This window comes from Aquarana catesbeiana, linkage group LG05 (assembly GCF_042186555.1).
Source record: "Aquarana catesbeiana isolate 2022-GZ linkage group LG05, ASM4218655v1, whole genome shotgun sequence".
NCBI lineage: Eukaryota > Metazoa > Chordata > Amphibia > Anura > Ranidae > Aquarana > Aquarana catesbeiana.
Window position 1 is genome coordinate 428,607,056 of NC_133328.1, and position 19,905 is coordinate 428,626,960.

Genomic DNA, 19,905 nt, shown 5'->3' on the forward strand with positions numbered 1-19,905 from the left:
CAAGACGTAGGACTATAGATGCTGGGCCTCCCTCCCCTACCCAAGGGACGAGTCTGGGAGGATACTGACACCTTTACGCAAAAATTCTAGCTCATGAATCTCTAACATATAATTACCTCTATCATATCAGTATGTTGCCTCCTGCAAGGTATACATCACGGGGACCAAGGGGGTTGATCCCCCCCCTCCACCACCCTAACCCCACTTCCCTTTCTATTTCTCTTCTGTACCTTTCCCTACACCCCTCATACAATCTAAACAACCCTAAACCACCTCATGGCTTTTTCATATTACTATCTCGCAACATCAGCCGGTACCAAAGGAAGCACTTAATCTATAACATAGGGAATACAGATGCGCTTTCGATCCGACTACTAAATAAGTTAATCAGTCAGTCTCTATTATCATACCTCCAAAATCGCTACCTTACAGAACTGAGATGCCAGCTACACATACAATACCCCATACATTGAATATGATAACGGCTGATCTTTCTCCTAAAAACATTTGTTGATGGTTTCATTTAGCAGAACAGACCGATGATTGTTTAAAAAAATTATTATATTGATGAATGTACACTTTGTATATGATTAACGTGTACTATACTTTATTGATCTTCAATAAAACATTGTAAAGTTAAAAAAAAAAGTATATTTCCTTAGAGCACCATGCAAGAAGCAGAGTACATCAGCTTATGGAGGCGTTGCTGTGCAAATACATATTTATGCAAAGGGGAGGGAAAAATTCACTATTAAAAATATAAAAAATAATAAAATGCACTGGAGCTGACATTTAACAACTTTGGATTTAAAAATGATATGTGCTTATGTAGACCTTGTATTAGAAGTCTGAAAAATAAAGTAGTAAAAAAGAGTTCTAAAATACCTTAAAACGAAAGTCAAAGCATACATGTTCTACCTCTATCACCTTCCTGCCCAGCAAAACAACTCTCCTGATAGGGGGGGTCTGCACTGATTATCAGTGCAGTCCCATCAGCGATGCCCACCAGTGGTGCCAATCAGTGCCCATCAGTGCTGCCTTTCAGTGTCCATCAGTGCCACCTGTCAATGCCTCCTTATCAGTGCCCATAAAGGCTTCCCATCAATGCCCCCTATCAGTGCAGCCTTATCAGCACACATCAGTGAAAAAGATACATTACTTATTTACAACATTTTGTAACAGAAACAAAGAAAAACTTTTTTTTTTTCAAAATTTTGTGTTTAGCAAAAAAAATAAAAAATAAAAAATACCACCAAAAGACAGCTCTATCTTGTCTAAAAAAAAAAAAACAAAAAACCCCAAAAATGTAGTTTGGGTACAGTATCGCATGATTGTCATTCAAAGTGTGACAGTGCTGAAAGCTGAAAACTGGCCTGGGCAGGAAGGGGGTAAAAGTGTCCAGTATTGAAGTGGGTAAAACACTAAACATCATTTCCCTAAAGGACAGGGAAACAGTCACTCTGTACCATAAAAGCCTGTGGGGTTCTACTACATGCGCTAGCAACAGTAAAATGAGGACAGGGTAGCCACGTGCAAAACACTGCAGTGTAACAACCAGGAGATTTGATACCAGAACTCATTAAGTATGCAGTTAAAATGGTTTGGGGGGGGACATGCAATGATTTCAGTGGAACCTGGGGGCCTTAATAGCAGATTTTGGCAAGTATACAACTAAAAGGGAGGGGGAAAGGGGGAGTATGGGTTACATCAACACAATGCAAGGGGGGCGGGGTAAGGAAACTTAAAGAAAACATTTTTTTTTTTAAGTTTCCTTACACTTTAAAGGGAAGGAATATAGAAATACAAGTACAGCCTTGTTTTGGAAGTGAATGCTCAGTTCTGCCCTGCTTATACAGTACTATACTTTGGTGAGTCACAGATCCCAGTTCAAGCAAGTACATAACAGCTGCCCAGGTATCAAGACTTTTGCTCATGTGTCCAGCACCTATGAAAAAAAGTAGCTCAGCATCTCTATTACTGAACCATTATAGCAAGACAGACTAGCTTGATGAATTTATGTTTGGATCTAACAGATCTGCATAGTTTAGTTAAATAAAACCAATTACATCCTATTTTGGTGTTTGGCATTCATTTCAACACGCATGACACAGTATATAATTTTATATTATGTAAATTGATATATACTTTAATAATTAAAAATAATGTTTTAGGAAAATGACAAGGTGGGTTTGAGTCTATTAAAAACAGTTATTTTAGTGTTTCTGTAAGAACACTTGGGCAAAAAACCCAGGAAAAAAACACTCTTAGCTCACTGCTATGGAGCTATTCATCCCACATTACAGTGTTTCTTTAAATATATTTTAAAGCAAGAAAAAAAAAAATAATTTTGAAGTTGAGAATAGTAAAAGCCCCTGTCATTTATTTTTGCAACCTGTATCTAATTAGGGAGCTTCCTTTTTTTTCTGTCCTGTAGATACATCAGGAAATTAGAGGAATTCTCACCAAAGTAAGGGAAATCCCCATTTAGACACCTTCCACGCGGGCGCCTCTGCTTAACAAAATACGCTTGCTCGGACTGCCTGTCCTTTTCCATCTGATCCGATCCACAGGACGGATGGAAAATAGGACCACCATCCGTCTGTTTTTGGATGACAGGATCGGATGGCGGCGGGTATCGGCAGACATGTGTCCGCTGACATCTGCCGTTTCATAGTGGAGACTGGAGGGTTCGATCAGGTCCGCTTGAAAAACTGACAGGCGGACCTGATTAGCCTGTGTGAAAGGGCCCTTAGAGAGTTTTCACCAGAACAAGTGTCTTCATTGGAAGAAAATCCAAATATTCCCATTCTTGTGATAATTTAACAATTTAAAATGTTGGATTTTTCCTTGTTTTCAGTGACAGTGGTGATCAAAAAAAAAAAAACCTGAATCTCCCCAACAGGGACACCGAAATTAATGTGACAGGAGTCTTCAGTCTTTTCAAAACTAAAAAAAAAAGTTTTGACTTTAGATGTAGTGAAGACAAGTTGTAGGTCATCATATAAACTGAATACATAATATAAAGGAGGCTATTTGGACCACTATGCAACTGGACGAAAAACAATAGACACAGTGGGGTTGATTTACTGAAACTGGAGAGCGCACAATCTGGTGCAGCTGTGCATGGGAGCCGATCAGCTTCTAACTTCAGCTTGTTCAATTAAGCTTTGACAAAATACCTGAAAGCTGATTGATATTTTTTTTTTTTTAAGTTTTTATTGAAGATATGAAAGACATAACAGATGAGAGCAAAAACGCGGGCGCAGCCGCTGTGATAAGCCTACGTACGGATGGAACAACATATCCGTTGCAGACAGTATACATATGGAATAATACAACATTGATCACTTGGTAATAGGCATATGGTCAAGTAAGATTCAGTGTTTCTTTATTATTTCAAAGATCAACATAAGGTAAAAAAAAAAAAGAGAAAGGGAAGACAAAAAAATAGTCGTTTTTATAGTGGATCTTGTATCTAGCTTTTGGTGTGGGGATCTGAGACATTAGGATAGAGGGTTAGGATCAGGGGTGTGGCGGGCGGGGGGAGAAGGGGGGGCGGCAGCTTGTCAGGGGGTGACTAAAAACTATTCAATTGTTTTCTGGTATTATGTTGAAGAGAATGGTGGAAGGGGAAATCCGGAGTGTTACCCATTCCGTCTTCCTTCCACAGCGCCCAAGGCCATTTCAAGTCAGTGCCTGTTTGTATTTGTTTGTCGTGATGAAGTGTAACCAGCAAGACCATATTTTGCTAAATTTGGAGGGGGGTCTTTTGTTTGAAGTATCAATTCTTCCATTTCCGCGTTTTTTTTGTATGCGCCTAAACTTTTGCTACAGGCGGCGGTTAAGGGGAGTGCCATTTAGCAGGGATACACATCTTTGCCGCATTTACCATATGCATAGCAAGTGAGCGAATGTAAGCTTTTTTGGGGATTGAAGAGTGGCATAACAAAAATTGCGCTGGTGAGTATTCGTGCGTGTATGTGGTTATCTGGTTTGTTAGTCGGTGGACTTTCCAGAAAGGTTGCAATTTTGGACATTCCCACCAGATATGTAAAAGCGATCCCAGCTCCTTCTCGCATCTCCAGCATTTTGAGGAGAGTGAAGAATAGATTTTGTGTAGCCTAAGGGGGATTCTATACCATCTAGAGTAAATTTTGAATGCATTATCTTGTGTACACACGTTAACTGTTCCTTTGTGTATACATGTATATATATTTCCCCAATTGGTCTAATAAGTTAATTGATAGTTCTAGTTCCCATTTACGACTGGCCCAATTTTGGAATTTTGGTCTGTGAATAGCATATCATATGTAAAGGAAATCAAGTAACATTGGGGCTCAGTTTTCAAGCAGAGCGATTCAAAGGGGGTAAGTTGTCTTGACCAGCCAGGTCATGGTTTGGGTTTGTCGAGAAAATGTCTGATTTGTATGTATGTCCAAAAAGGAAATGTGCCATTTGTCATCAGTGTAGCTAGTTTGGATTGAGGTATGAGGTGGCCTTTATCGAAGAAATGTTCTGCATGGATGGTGTGGTGTGGCCATGATTCTGTTAGAAAGGATGTGGAGGTTCCTGGCGAAAAGTCTGGGTTGTGGCGTAGTGGAGTCACAGGGCCTAGTAGTGAGGATATTTTATGTTTCCGGGCAGTTTCGCGGAAGGAGATTAACATTGGGTGAATGAGTGGGTGATTTTTATAGCTCATAGGGGTGTGTTTTGGGGCTATCCACGGGGTTTGGAACAGTGGGAGAGAGGACACGTAGTGTTCCAGCTGAACCCAAGCTTTGACCTTAGAGTGGCAAGCTTGGTGGTATTTTCGTAGGTCTGGGAGACCTATGCCTCCTTTGAGTTTAGGGACGGTAAGTCTAGAATAGCTTAATCTCGGGCGTGATGTGTTCCAGATGAAGTCGGTACACGCTTTCTAGTATGTTGAAAAGAATGTGGTTGGAAGTTTTATCGGGATAGTTTGTAGTAGGTATAGGATTCTGGGTAGAAAGTTCATTTTAATGATAGCGGCTCTGCCAAACCAAGAGAACAGTCCAGTGGACCATGTCTTCAGGTCTCCTATTATGTTGCGTATTAGCGGTATGTAGTTAGTAGCGTAAAGGTCTGTGAGGGAGGATGGTAGCTGGATACCTAGTTACATAATCGCATGTTTATTCCACTTAAATGGGAAATTTGATTGCCATTGTCGGCAGGTATCTAACAGCAGAGTGAAATTTAAGGCTTGGATTTTGTAAAATTGATTTGTAGGTTGGTTAGAGCTTTGAAGGTGTTAAAGTCTTTAAGTAAGTTTGGGATTGTCGTAAGCAGTGCAGTAAGGAAGAGAAGGATGTCATCTGCAAAGGTGGCTAGTTTGTAGGTATGTTGATCTATCTCGACTGCCTTGATATCTGGGTTTGCTCTAATTCATTTTAGTAGATGTTCAAGGGTTAGGACAAAGATCAGTGGGGATAGGGGTCATCCCTGGCGTGTCCCGCTTGAAATTGAGAAGGCATTCGATAGGTAGCCATTTACGCAGACTCTAGCTGTGGGATTAGAGTAGAGTGTGAGTATAAGGTTTAGCTTTCAGAAGGGAAGACCGATAAATTTTAGTGCTTCTGCCATGTAGTACCAGGCAACACTATCAAATGCCTTCTCTAATCTAGTTAGTTCATTAGTTATGAGCCAGTGATGGATATTAATGGCCTTGAGTGTGTTGTCTCTTGCTTCCCTACCTGGAATGAAATCAACTTGGTCAAGACCAACCAGCTGGAGAAGCAAGAGAAGCAAGAGCAGAAGTAGATTGGCTAGCATTTTGGCAAACCACTTAAGGTCCACGTTCAGTAACGAGATTGGTCTGTAGTTGGTGACCAGGGGTGGATCTTTCCCTGGTTTCGGAATCACTGCTATGTGGGCTGTCAGTAGGTCTCATGGGGTTTCGGTCAGTGATGCGAAGGAGTTAAAAGCTGAGATATAGAAGGGGTGAGGAGTTCTGAGTAGGTCTATCCCACAGTTAGTCCATCTGGACCCGGGCTTTTGCCCGGCTTCATTTTTTTCAGTGCTAGTTCAGCTTCTTTACCTGTCAGAGGGCCATCTAGTTCTTGGGCCAGGGTGTTTGATATTAGGGCAGGACTATATTGTTTTAAAAAAATCAGTAATTGTTTCCTTGATGTATTGTCTTTTGATGGGTCCATAGGGGGTAGGTTATATAATTGTGAGTAATAATCAACAAATTGTTTGGCTATATCAGGGGTTGAATTAATTTTACGTTCTGATGCATCTGTCAGGGAGTGAATCGTTGAGGCAGCTCTCCTAGCTTGTAGGGCTCTAGCTAATAATTTTCCAGCTTTATTGCCATATTCATAATAAACTTTTTGAGACAGGATATATTTACGTTTTAGTTTGCCAGGTATGTCCAGAAGTTCGGTCATGGTTTGTACGAGGGTGTGTAGTGTGTCTGAAGCTTGTGTGCGTTGATGTGCACATTCCAGCTTTTGAATTTGGGTGGTAAATTCCAGGATATGTTTCTGTTTCTCCCGTCTTCGTTTGGCAGCTGCTGCAATTAGCATGCCCCGTATCACACATTTGTGGGCTTCCCAGGTAATAATTGGGTATGTGTCGGTGGGTTTGTTTTCCGTAAAGTATTGTTTGATGCGGAGCTTAACCTCTTCTGCAATAGAGAGGTCTGTTAGCAGAGAGGGGTCTAATCTCCATGACCATGGGTGATTGTGTACTTCTGGGAAAGAGACAGTCATGTCATCGGATAGGAACATGGGGTCAATGGATAAACTTTTAAGGAGGGGTAGATTGTTCTGAGAGATAAGTAGATAATCGATTCTGGAATACCCATTGTGTGGGGCTGAAAAAAAGGTGAAGTGTCTGCCGTTGGGGTTTAACGTGTGCCCTGAGTCATGGAGCAACAGATCTCATAATTGTGATTTAATGCATCGTAGAGTGGTATAGGGGAGAGGGGATGCACTATTAGAGGTGTCTTGGAGAGGGTTTAGGGGGATATTGAAATCTCCCCCTAGGATGAGGGTGCCTTCATAAAAAATGGTAAGTGCTTTAGTTATGTTGCGAAAGAAGGCGATCTGGCAGGTATTTGGTGCGTATATATTCGCTAAGGTGATCATTCTGCCAAGGTATGACCCTTTCAGAAAGAGAAATCTGCCGTCTTCGTCAGCTACTGTGTCAGTGAGTTGAAAGGGGCAGTGTTTTGCCAAGAGTATGGAGACACCTTTTGATTTGGACGTTCGGTTGAATGCATGGTATGTAGTTGGATAGTGGCGATTCGTTCTTTTTGGTATAGAATCGATGCGAAAGTATGTTTCCTGCAAGAATATTATGTCAGCTTTGTTCCGTTTCATCGTGAGGAGGAGCTGGGAGCGCTTCTCTGGTATATTTAGTCCTTTTGCGTTAAGTGAAATGATTTTGACAAGGGGGTTATCACCTGTAGGGAGAATAGGAGCCATGAGTAGTGCGGTTGTGGAGAGTATCTTGGATGTTCAAAGTAAGCCTCTTAAGGCCATGGTTAGTTAGGCATCAAGAGCTGTGGCAAGGAGGCCAACCGGGCCTGAGTTAGGGTTTAGGCTTGCTGCGATGGGGGAAGGGGATATGGGTTATGAGGGGAGTCAAGATGGGGGTGTGGTGGGGAAAGAGTGGGAGAAGGTAATCCGGCGACAGGTGAGGGCTTACTCACTTGACCTAGTATGGAATATACCGCCTGTGCAGTATTGCCGGATGAGTTCAGTGGTGTGCGGGGTATGGCGTCGTCTAGAAAGATGTATGATGGGAGGTTACCACTGTGTGGGAGGTGGTCTGTCAAGGGAGAAAGAGTAGTCTAGGTACTCCATCAGATCGTTAGCCATATTGGGCAGTTCTGTAAGTGGGTGAGGAAGAGGTTGCTCTGAAGGGTTTTGTGTAGATGTATCGTGATAGCGGGTTTAGGGATAAATGTTGTGTGATTGGTGGAAATGTTGTGGAGGGATTGTTTTCATAGGGGTTATAGTCTCAGAGGTTGGATAATGTGACTGTCTGTGTCAAGATGAGGAGCTTGTGTCTATTTTGAAATAGTTTTCTCTAGACTGAGGATCTTGAGCTGATAGTTACTAAAACACAATCAAAAACCAAACAAAAAAAACGAGACAGGGCAAATGTCCATGTTAACTAATATCTTTTTTCAACCCAGTAGGATAATAGCGTGATTAACACATAAACAGGGAAATACGTGAACACATTAACAGGATAACAAGTGAGGATTAGAGAGTACTGTAGGAGTAGTGAAGCCTGTAGCTTTTATGGTTCGCATCGTCATAACATAGCCAGCAAGAGTTCATAGCATAGAACTCTGGTTATTGGCAGGTTTGTGTGTAGTTGTATGAACGTGGCGATTCCTAATTCGGTATGGGGGAGGTGGTATAGAGTAGGTTCTGTCCTTTGCTGGAAGGAATGATCAATTGGTGGACTACTGTAACTGGGTAGTCTTGGGGGTTTGGAGAGTGTGATCATTCCCGGGGTATGGCCAGGGCACCTATTTGTATCGTTATCTGTGAATCAGTATAGCTGATTGCCCCATTGTGGTGTTTTCCCTGCTGGGGGGGTGTTGGTTAGCCAATGTTCTGACCATGCAGTGCCATATAGTGTGGCTCTCTCAGAATGCCCTTGAAACCCATTTGTCTTGCCGGAGGGCAAGGAGTATGATTTTTACATTAAGTGGTCATTGTTTGCTGGTGTTGATATCTAGATTTTGTATATTCAATAAGACACTGTCATGTCACAATCTAAAAGAGTCTATCGGGTAGGTAGGGGTTACTTCTCTGAGATGCATGTTGCATATGGAGCGACTTGTGTGGAAGAGTATGTGTATATTGCTAGCATTTGGCTGGTAGTCGCAGTGTTGTACATCCAGGTTATATATATATATATATATATATATATATATATATATATATATATATATATATATTCGGTTACCAGCATTAGGCCCCTAGAGCGACTTGCATTTAGAGATGAAGAATATGTATGACCACATTACATAGCTATGGCGGGTGTATAAGAGGCATACGTTATGTTCTAAGAATCATTTTAACAGATTTACTGATTATTGCCAGCTCAGTGTGAAGGGCTTCAGCAGTATATTATCTAAAGGGAAGATTGTCTTAAGATGGCTATCAGATTGCTTATCTCTTCTGTAGAACATAATGATTATTGCATATTAGAAGTTATATTTTGAAGTGCATAGAGCTAGAGAGGCCATCCTCCCGTGGGAGGAGGTAAATCCGCTGATAACTGTGGGTTATTCGGGGGTTTCAAGCCATTGTGTCCTGTTGAGTAAAATGTTAGTTACCTACTTATAGGCTACTGTGGCTGAGTCCGGCATCTTCTCAGAGGGTGAAATCGGTGGTCGCTTTGGGTGGGGCTGCATAGCGGTGCTATCCCTAAGAAATGCTGCAAATCTAAGCAATGTTAGATATGGATAGTCCTGGTAGGATATGAGGGCAGGTGGAGGTGGAAGACTGAATCCTAGGAAGCCTAAGATTCTTCATGTGTGGGGATACATGGTTCATTAGGTAGAGAGGACCCTGGATCCAGGGTGGTTTTCCTGTGTTACCCCTTCATGAGTGCATATCGGTGAGCAGCTGCTGGGGGGGGGTGAATAGCTGATCTCTTAGGGGTAGAGCACATGCGGTATACGTGGTGTGAGGTAGCGAAGTGGAGGCTATGCTGAAGCTGGTGCCAACCTGCTGCTGTTGTAGCTCCGTATGGCAGCTGCATTGGAGGAGGTTGTAGGGGGAATTCTGTCCCATCTCAGCAGTTAAGACTGTAGTCATAAGTTTTGCAGCTTCTAGGTTTATTAGGGTGACAAGTAGAGAAAGGGGGAAAAAAGAAGTTATGCGTACTTATCTGTCCTGGGTGCATACAGTGGGGGCCAGTTTTAGTAGTCCCGGCGAGCTCTGCAAGGCAGTGGAGCTTTCGTGGGGCTCGGTTGCTGGCATTAAGCCATCAGGGCTGGGATCGGTCTTGTGCCTAAGGGTGAGCGGTGTCTCCAGTAGCGCACCTCCTGTGCTTCCATTGGCTCTTCGCTAGCCACATGTTGTTTCAGGCTTGGGATGTTGAAGTCTGCATACCAATTGGGAACTTCAACAGTTGGGATGTCAAGTGTTTGGCAGAAGGCGTCCAATTCTTCTGGGACCCTCAGTATGGCTGTGCGGCCTTGGTGGGTAGCTGATAGGCAAAATGGGAACTTCCACCGATAATGGATTCCTTGGATGTCCAGGAGGGGACGCAGGTCTTTGCGGTGTTTGAGAGTGATGGCCGAGAGATCCTTTTTGCCTCTCATGAGACATTTGTGTTCTGTTGCAGGCTTTCCGAAAGGATTTCTTCCTTAAGCTTGAAATCAGTCAGGCAACATACAATATCCCACGGTGGGTCCGTGTCTCTGCCTTGTGGTCTGAGGGCCCTATGTATGTGCTCCATGTTGATGGGTGTCTGTAGGGGCTTGCCGAGGAGGTGGTTGAACAGGCCTGTAACTGTGGGAAGAATCTGTTCAGGTATGACTGTCTCAGGGAGGCCTCTCACCCTCAAGTTGTGTCGTCTCCCTTGGTTGTCCAGGTCCTCGACGTGCCTCTGAAGGTCTCAGAGCTGCAGGGTGTGTGTGCCTACAGTGTGATGGATCCTCCGAATCGCTGTATGGTGCAGCGGTATATTCCACTTTGTGCACTCTACCCGCTATTGAATGAATTTCATGGCGGAGGTCAGTAATGGCCACGGACAGAGTGTCCTTTATGTCAGCCACAATCGTGCGGCAATTGTGGAGGCTCGGCTGTTGGCTTGATGGCGGGTTCCCTGCAGCAGAAGCAGGAGTCGGCTCAGTGGGGCTGAGGCTGATCTAATTGAGGTGCAGCGTGGAAGCCGGGGCCAAAGGCGGTAACACCATGTTGGCCGCCTGTGTCCGGAATATTTTCGTGATATTTTGGCTAATGCGCCCGCTGAGGTCTCTTGGAGGGCGAGATCTGGTTGCAGAGTTTCCACGGGATGATGTCCCCATTGTGTGTAGTTGTTTTGTTGTGGTATTCCTCGGTTAGGCTAAGTTTTGGCTGTTGTCTGACGGAGATCGAGGTTTAAGCAGCCATCTTTCTCAAAGGCAAACCACGCAAGCTGATTGATTTCTAAGCTGAACTGCACCAGATTTTGCACTCTCCAGTTTTAGTAAATCTCCCCCAATTGATTTAGTGAAGTACCTATCTAAAATAAATGATAGACATCCTCTACTATTTAAGTAGTTTTGCTATGGGAATAGAGCATATTAAACTGTGCTGCGTTATTCCTAATCAAGGACCATCCATGTTCTCATGAGGCTTGATCAGTATGTTGAACTGAGACAAACACTCCAGTCTGTCATTACTGCACATGTTATATATTTCTTAGAATATCACTGACAGACAAGGTCCTGGAGTTGTGCAAGAGAAATGACAGATGGAAGGGAACAGGTGAAAAAAAAGTTGACATTGTTAAGACAAAAGAGGAAAAAAAAATACAGAATGAAAAGAGCTTGCTAGCTATGTAAACCAAAGCAACCTTTAAAAGCATTTTTTACATCATTTGATATCACTACTGCTCTATAGATAACAGAACTTAATAAATTTAGTAAAAATACACAGAAAAATATTGAATAACATGATAAAGAAAATGCAGATAAATGTATATCTCTGTATTAACCCATAATAATCTACCAATCTTGAAGAGATTGTACCTTTTTTTCACCGTCACAGTGATGCAGTTACTTATAAAGAGCTTAATACTCATTATAGTATTCATCAGAAACAAGTTTCTCAGTGGTATGTGGAGTTGGAGCTCAACAGCCCATATAGCTGTTAGGGCCAGGCTTCAGCTGCAGTCACCACAGTTTTCCTCTGAACACAGTAGTCTAAAAAGTTAGGTTACAAACTGTACCCTGACTGCCCATACATGTTGTGTTCAGACTAAAACTAGGCATGAGTTTAGTTTCAGCAAAAATCAAATGATTTTGGAGAACTTAGGATGGTTTTTAGAGCTCCTGATGGATATTAAAATTTCCTTCAAATTGTCCCATATCTGTTATTGTGCCAGAAAACAGCCCCTTATTAGCCTTATTTTAGTTTATCACAGAGAGCAATTTTTTTCAGTATAGACAGCATATGCACACACAGATTGTTTGAGCATGCATATCTATACACTAAGCAGATGTTTCTGGTGCCATCCCATCTCCCTTTTTTTGGAGAGAACAATGAAGGCTGGACATCCATTATACAATTTTCTTGTACAATTTTCCTTTAGATTTACCAAAACCATATAATATGAGGTCAAACCTAAACACTTTAAATTTGTATGCAATCAGGCAGGCCCTGGCTCTACATAGTTGAAGGTTAATCTAAACAAAATTGAATAAGAAAATTGTATAATGTATTGCCAAGCCTTAGATTCAACATGAATGACTGACTTTTTGCTCATGGGTCTAAGCTCCAACAGATATATAGCTATAAATATTTATCACATAAAAAGTAAACATGAATTTACACTGCACATTTTACTACATAGTTTTATTGGAAAATATACATTTATTCATCAATATTGGAAAGTGCTGAATAGTTAAGATAAATAAATTATGTGGATATCTATATGACGTTAAAAGTGTTGGCTCTATTTTTAAATTTATACAATAGACTACAGAACCCTTAGCAGTTTGGAAAAAGAATAATTTATCCTGTGTACATATGCAGTATTTTATAGAATATTGCATGCTTTTCCTTTAAGCAAACAACTCGCCTAAATTTAATTGTGGCACAAGACTCAAATAATAACCTTAATTTAGGTTTGCTGAAAGGTGCAGATTCTCTAGAGCTTGTGACTCAGCCAATCAGGATGTGATCATATCACTTAGGTCTTCTCTGAACAGTAATAAATGATTTGGCGAATGATCATGATTTTTAATGTGCAAGATATTTACGACTGCAGTCAAGTGTAAGGAAAAAGGCTACAGGCAGTTGTAAAGTAAGCCCACATACTTTATACACATATCCTGAATGGATGAAATGTCATAAATATTTATATGCAAATTGAATAAGGTTTTTTTATATGCCAACATGAACACACAAACCTGAAGCATGGCTAATATAAAAGCCCAACAAAATGTGGTTTGTTAACCAAGTATTTACTTTCCACTAGAAAAAAATAAGAGAAAGAAAACTAGACATAATATTACTATTCACACTACCATTCATTGGTCTATAAACTGAGAAAAACAGAATTAAAAAGGAGACATTTTTATAATGTCTGTTCTATAGAAATGGTCAAAATTTGTACATTAAATTAGCAAATGTAAATCTTTACCTTTTTAAGAATATGTTTTGATAGCATGCACAAGTTTCTGAAAATATCATTGGTTTGTTACTGGGAAGACCTTTCTGTGGGTAGTTGGGTTCCATGGAGTTAGAAAATGTCAAGGTGGGTCAGAATAAATGTCCAACATCCCAACCACCCACTGTCATGTGGAGCATTAGTTAGTGACTGCTGAAAAACTGTCACAAAGAAAGTAAAAGATGTATGCAGGCCAACACTTCTAGCCAAATATAAGGCCCCTTTGACACGGGTGCTTCCGCTTAGCGAAATCTGCTTGCTCAGCAGGGGATCTCTCCGCTGATCCCTGATGAGCAGGCAGATGACAGGTCGTGTCCACTCCCCTATGGGGCAATGAGAATGGAAACGGAACGCCTGTCTGTTTCCATCTGATCCGATAAATGGATGGGGAAAAGGACCACCATCCGTCTGTTTTTGGCGGACAGGATTGGATAGTGGTGGGTGTCAGTGGACATGTGTCCATAGAGGAAACTGGAGGGTCCGATCAGGTCTGCCTGAAATCTGACAGGTGCACCTGATCAGACGGCCCATGTGAAAAGGGCTTTAAGATGGCCACACACATTACACTATGATTGTACAATCCCCTTTAGATTCACCAACAATTTTGTAGTGTAAAGGTCTTACCTTACCGGATACCAACTGGTTGGTTGTTTAGTAAGACCCTCAATTTACAAGAAACAAAAAGCAAGGTTAGCTTTTAACACAGTATTTCAAGAGTGCAATTGAGAAAGGTATCAGCTATAACAAGTATCATGATTATTTGGAATGAATTGTTTAGATTTTCGTATATTAGAAATCTAAAACAGGATATTCATTCAATAAAATAATATATACAGGCTACCTTAGTATGTGTCTGTTTTATATGATTTAGTATGCAGTTTCAGTAATGCTAAACACCATCTGTCATGAAGCAGAGTACTTCTCAATGAAAGATGTAAACTTAGTTACCCACAGACAGATCTCAAGAGGGAGCAAAAGATATAGTTATATTATCCCACATGTCCCGTTATAAGGGAGGCCTCCCTTACATCACTGGGATAGCAATGCTTTCTGCAATGCAAACAGCTATACATGTTTAGGTCTATTCTGCAAGTACCATACAGAAAGTTTTGAGAGTAACTGATACTGTTTTTAATGTAATCATATAAACTGTATTAAATATAAATACAGGATCAGAGAGCTACAATACATGCCCACTATTTCCTTACAGATAAGTAGCATGCAATCAAAATTCAGCTGTCAACCCCCTTCATGGTCAAACAATATTTTTGCTACATATTGCTCACCAATAGAGCATATAGGAAAAAGCCTTATTTAAACTATAACTTGTAGATGACTTTTAGGTGCAACAATACTTTAGTACAGTAGCATTTAAAACCAAGGCTGAAACTAGGGGGGGGTGGCAGGGGGGCCCCTGCCCCGGATGAAGCATCTGGGGGGGCGCCACCAGGGATAGTGCTGTGAGGTCTCCCTCCTTGTCCTGCCCAGTACCCTAACAGCCTGTCTTTTCTGTGTGAGGCATCCCAGAGAAGCAGAGGCTTCAAAGAAGGCCCTGGATTGGGTGAGAGGGGTGCAGAGGAGGTGCTGGAGTGGGGGGGTGCAGAGGAGGCCATGGCCTAGGAGGGTAGTACAGAAGGACCTGGACTTGGGGATGCAGAGGAGGCCCTGGACTGGGAAGTGCAGAGGAGGCCTTGGACTAGGAGGGGAGTACACCGGAGGCCATGGACTGGGGGTGTAGAGGAGGCTCTGGACTTAAAAAGCAGGGTTGATGTGATAAAGGACCTGGATTTGGACAGCAGAGGGGGTTTGGAACTTGGGGTAGGCTGTCGAGGAGGCTTTGGACTAGGAGAGGAGTGCAGAGGGGGCCCTGGACTAAGGGGGTGGGTGCAGAGGAAGCCATTGACTTGGAAATGGTGATTGGTGTGGCAAAGGCCTCTGGATAGGGGGGTACAAGAGAGATACTAGACTAGGCGAGGGGGTGCCTGGAGGTCACAGATTAGGAGAGGGGTGTCTGGAGGCCCTAGACTAAGGCAGCAGGTGTCTGGAGGCCCTGGACTATGAGAGGGGGATTTTGGAGGCCCTATAGACTAGGAAAGAGGGTGCCTAAAGGACCTTCCAGCTTCAGGGAGAAAGAGCCTGGATTTAAAGCCTGGGCTGAGGAAGAGCCCGCCTGGGCCCTGGAGGGTGAGTTCACAACATAAATTGGGATATTTATCAATTGTTGCAAGTAATGCCAAACAGGAGCAGAGAGACATGTCATGTGATAGATTTAATAAAGGAGGAGAAGTACAGCCAAAGTCTGTTTGGTTGCATTTCTCCTGTTGATCACAGCAGTGTAGATTGTTTTGCACTCCTGTGACCCATTTTCAGCTGACAGCAGGCTTAAGCCTGCTGTCGGCTGATGTCACAGGGTCAGTCCAGGCTTAATCAGAAGATGGAGGGAGCGGAGTCGAGCCATGGCTCCGTGTGTAAATGGACACACAGAGCCGTGGCTCGGGAGCGCGCCTGCTTACGTGCCCCATAGCAAGCTGCTTGCTGTGGGGGCACCCAGAAAGAGGGAGGGGCCAGGGGTGACAGCGAGGGACCTGAGAGGAGGAATATCCAAGCTGCTCTGTGCAAAACCACTGCAACCCAGCAGATAAGTATACCATGTTTATAATTTAGAAAAACAATATCACTTTAAGGTTAGCTGTGTGTAGTAAAGGATATACAATAGAACAGTTTTATTTTATTAAAATGAGTATACTGAGGTTTGTACTGTCTGCTTCATACTCGCTTGTGGCACAGTCATTAAAGCATATGGCCCTTTAAGCCCCTCCCACTGTTGATGCAATCTGTTCACATCCACAGTTTTTGGTGTGGCACCGCTATACTGCCACATACCATTTTTCTTGGGGGGTGCAAAAAAATGACTAGCCCCAGGTGCCAGATGTGCTAGCTATGCCACTGTTTAAAACCATAAACACCACAACTATTCACTAGCACTAGTTGGTCATATCCTGTTATAAATTACTTACTGAGGAAAAAAATACTATTGTGAGCAACATAGACAAACACTACAATCCCTAAATCTCCTGAAGCTGGTAGCAATAAATGTAGTTACCTGTAATCACACCAAGGACACATGTATGGCTTTTCTCCAGTATGGACTCGCTTGTGTCGTGTTAAGTGGGATTGCGTTGCAGAAGCAAAATTGCATTCATCACATTTAAATGGTTTCTCTCCTGTTTAAAAGCAAGAAGTTAAATCTAATTATAAGATATTAATTTGTAACATTAAATTTCTAAGTACAATACAATAATTGTTTTTAAGTGCACACACAACTCAGATTTACCAAAATGGATGAGCATTACGTTTTCATTATCTGTCCATACACATCACATTAATAACAAAAATTGTGCAAACAATTGGTGATATACCAGTATAGTGCCACCAGTATGAAAGTACAATTAAACATGAGTCTGTAAGTGTCCTAAATAAGTACTTAATGTGCTTGAAATTCCTATTTACCATGATCCACACTTCATGCAAGTGCTGTATCAAACAATGCTCCTCTGTGTCTCCGCGCCATGACCCCTTCTCAGGCTATGACTCACCAGATCGTTAGACCCATGTATTAAGTGTGTCTAAGCCACGTTCACATTGGGCCAACATGTCAAATCGGCGGCTATTTCCGGCAATGGCACCATCCGGCAATGGCACTTCCCAAAAGTAGTTCCTGTACTACCTGCACAGATGTCTGTCAAATCGCACCCGAAGTCGGACTAAACTCCCGGTTTGAAATCATGAGAGTTTAGCACGATTTCTAACTTGTATCAGTGTGAACCTGGGCTTAAAGCGCTTTGGTGGATATCCAAAACAGGATAGTGGTATGGCCAACTCCCTTGCAGTCTCCTTCACTGCCCGTTCAGCTCCTCTGCTGTCAGTTCCAGCAATGTCTCCTCTCTACTTCCTTTGAACCGGAATTTCCTCTGAGGTTGACCCCTAACTTCTATTGCCCCAAACCCTGGCCCTCCACCATCTCTCACCCCAAGAACCGACACCCTCCTTTCAATGGTAGCATCCATCATCCTCAAACCCCTACTTCAATTCCCCTGCTTCCACAAGTCAATCCCCCATTCTTATGTGTCCTCGGGAATGTCCACTCAGTCTCTAACAAACTTGACTCTGGAAACTACCTCCTCTCTTGTGATTGAAACCTGGTTTCAAGATTCTGACTCTCAGCTGCCCTCTCCTATGATGTCCTCCACTGGACTCCGCCAGACCCAGTGAATGAAAAGGAGTTGGAGCTTGATGACTTCTTTCCCCAAAAAGCACCTTCCAGGTTCTTCTTATACCCCCCTCTTTGTCCCTCTGCCTTTTTAAAGCACAATGTATTCATCCTTTTTTTCCAGTCCAGGATTGCAGTGATTTATTAACTTCTCAGAACAGTATCATGCTTTTTCAATGACTTCTCTACTTAGCTACCCTTGGAGATGTATTAGAACACCTTTCAGTTTTTATTGCTGTCTGCACCCCCATTAGGGAGATCCATCCTCTCTATTTGTCTTTTTTATCAATAATTTTGAAAGTGAAAGTAACAGAAAATCCCAAATTTTGGGTTGTCCCAAGAAAAGTAATAGAAGGGATGTCTTCCAATGGGAACACTAGTTCTGGTGGCCTGGAGGTCCTCAAGGGATTCCATTATTTGCAGGGATTTCCTCTCACTTCCTGTTTTGGCTAAGGGACAGGAAGTGAAGGTAAATCTCTCCAATGGGGCACAGGTGGCAAAAAAATAAACCAACAGGGGTTACAACCCTCCCTTACTCTATCCATAATGATTTTTTTTTTCATGCGGAACCAGGTTCTATCTCTCCGCTGTCACCTTTCCATCCCCTCTCAAACATATACTGGTTACCTCATACTTAATAAATCCTCATTGGACCCATATATAACAAACCCAACTTCAAATATGTTAATAGTAAAAAGGTCAAGTCTGAACATGTAGGCCCTTTACAAAATAATTTTCAGTTGGTGACTGGAGACAAAAAGAAGGCAAAAGTATTAATTACCTTCTTCGGGTCTGTGCAAACAAAGTACAGCACAAGTCCATTATGGGGATAGTATTGGCATAGCCCCAAATGAATCAGTAATATGGTCCAGAATTATTTTGACAGAACAAAAGATTTGAGTTCTGTTTTTTCAAAGCCATTGTTTCCCATTTTTATGGACTCTTTAATGACAGGACTAGTACCACTGGTGTAAAGCCAATGTGGTGTCTATATTTAAAAATGGATCAAAGTCTTTACCAAGTAACTACAGACCAGGTAGTTTAATAGCTATAATTGGGAAGATACTGGAGAGTTTAAAAAAACACACAGACGATTTTTGGTAGAAAAATAAATATTTAAAGCAATAGACAGCATAGAGTCACAAAAGAATGGAGTTGTCAAACAAATCTGATTGCTTTTTATGAGGAAGTAAGCAAAAACATAGACATAAAGGGACGGCTGTGGACTCAATATACTCGGATTTTGCAAAATTGTGTGACACAGTTCCCCACACATGGCTAACGTGTACATTAAAAGGGATTAAAACTGGGTAAAAGGCCATATTCAGATAGTAGTAATTATTGGTTCATACTCCGAATGGTTTAATGTTTTTAGTGGTATAAACCAAGGTTCATTTTGCCCCTGTACAAATAATTTATTTAGAGTATGCAGTTCAGTTTTGGGCCCCAGCTCACGCAAAGGATATTGAGGAACTGGATAAAGTGCAAAGAAGGGCAACCAAACTAATAGGAGGCATGTAGGAGCTTGGCAAAAAGCATAGATTAGCTAAACTGAATTTATTCTCTCATGAGAAGAGGTGATTAAGGGGGGATATGATCACCATGTATAAATACATAAGTGGTCCATATAATGAACTTGATGTACAGTTATTTATTTAAGTTCAACACAAAAAACAAGGGGACACTAATTAAGTTTGGAGGGAAAGAGATTTAACCTCTAAATACGTATAGAAAAAATTGTTTGCGCTGCGCTTGATATCAAAAAAATAATATAGAATCGGTATCAAAGATCACTAATATATAGATATCGAATACAACATGCAAATTTCCTATATATAGTATGTACCTTAACCTCTATATTATGCTTACATATCAAACAATAAGAGTGCAATGTGCATGTACACTCACGCCAAAGCAAACTCGATCAAGTGATATATCAGATAACATGCAATGTCTCGCATCTAGTGTAGCATGCAAAGAATCAAATCACTTAAACATGAAATAACATAAAAGTGCTCAGTGCTTTTTAAACGCAGTCAAAATAATCTGCGCTTAGTGATCTCTCCATAATAAAGTGTCCATAAAATGTCCCAAATAAAAGTGCATCTGTGTTCAGCGAAATCCAACACATCCAGTGCAAAATGAATCCGAGTGCTGCAATCAACCGTGATGAATCCTGGAAAACCCCCCCAAAGTGATTGCGTTCACCTCTGAGCGTGTGACACAGTGGCTAGCTATGTCAAATCACGCTTGGTAGCCACTCA

General features: G+C 41.9%; 1 protein-coding gene across 2 annotated transcripts in view; it reads right to left on the reverse strand.

Annotated features, from left to right (window-relative positions):
• ZNF407 (zinc finger protein 407) overlaps positions 1-19,905 on the reverse strand; it is an 823,527-nt gene that overhangs the window by 257,537 nt on the left and 546,085 nt on the right. For both annotated transcript variants that reach the window (XM_073631246.1, XM_073631245.1), the window contains exon 8: positions 16,475-16,595. In XM_073631246.1, coding sequence (XP_073487347.1) covers positions 16,475-16,595 — 121 coding nt within the window. The remainder of the gene's footprint in view (positions 1-16,474; positions 16,596-19,905) is intronic.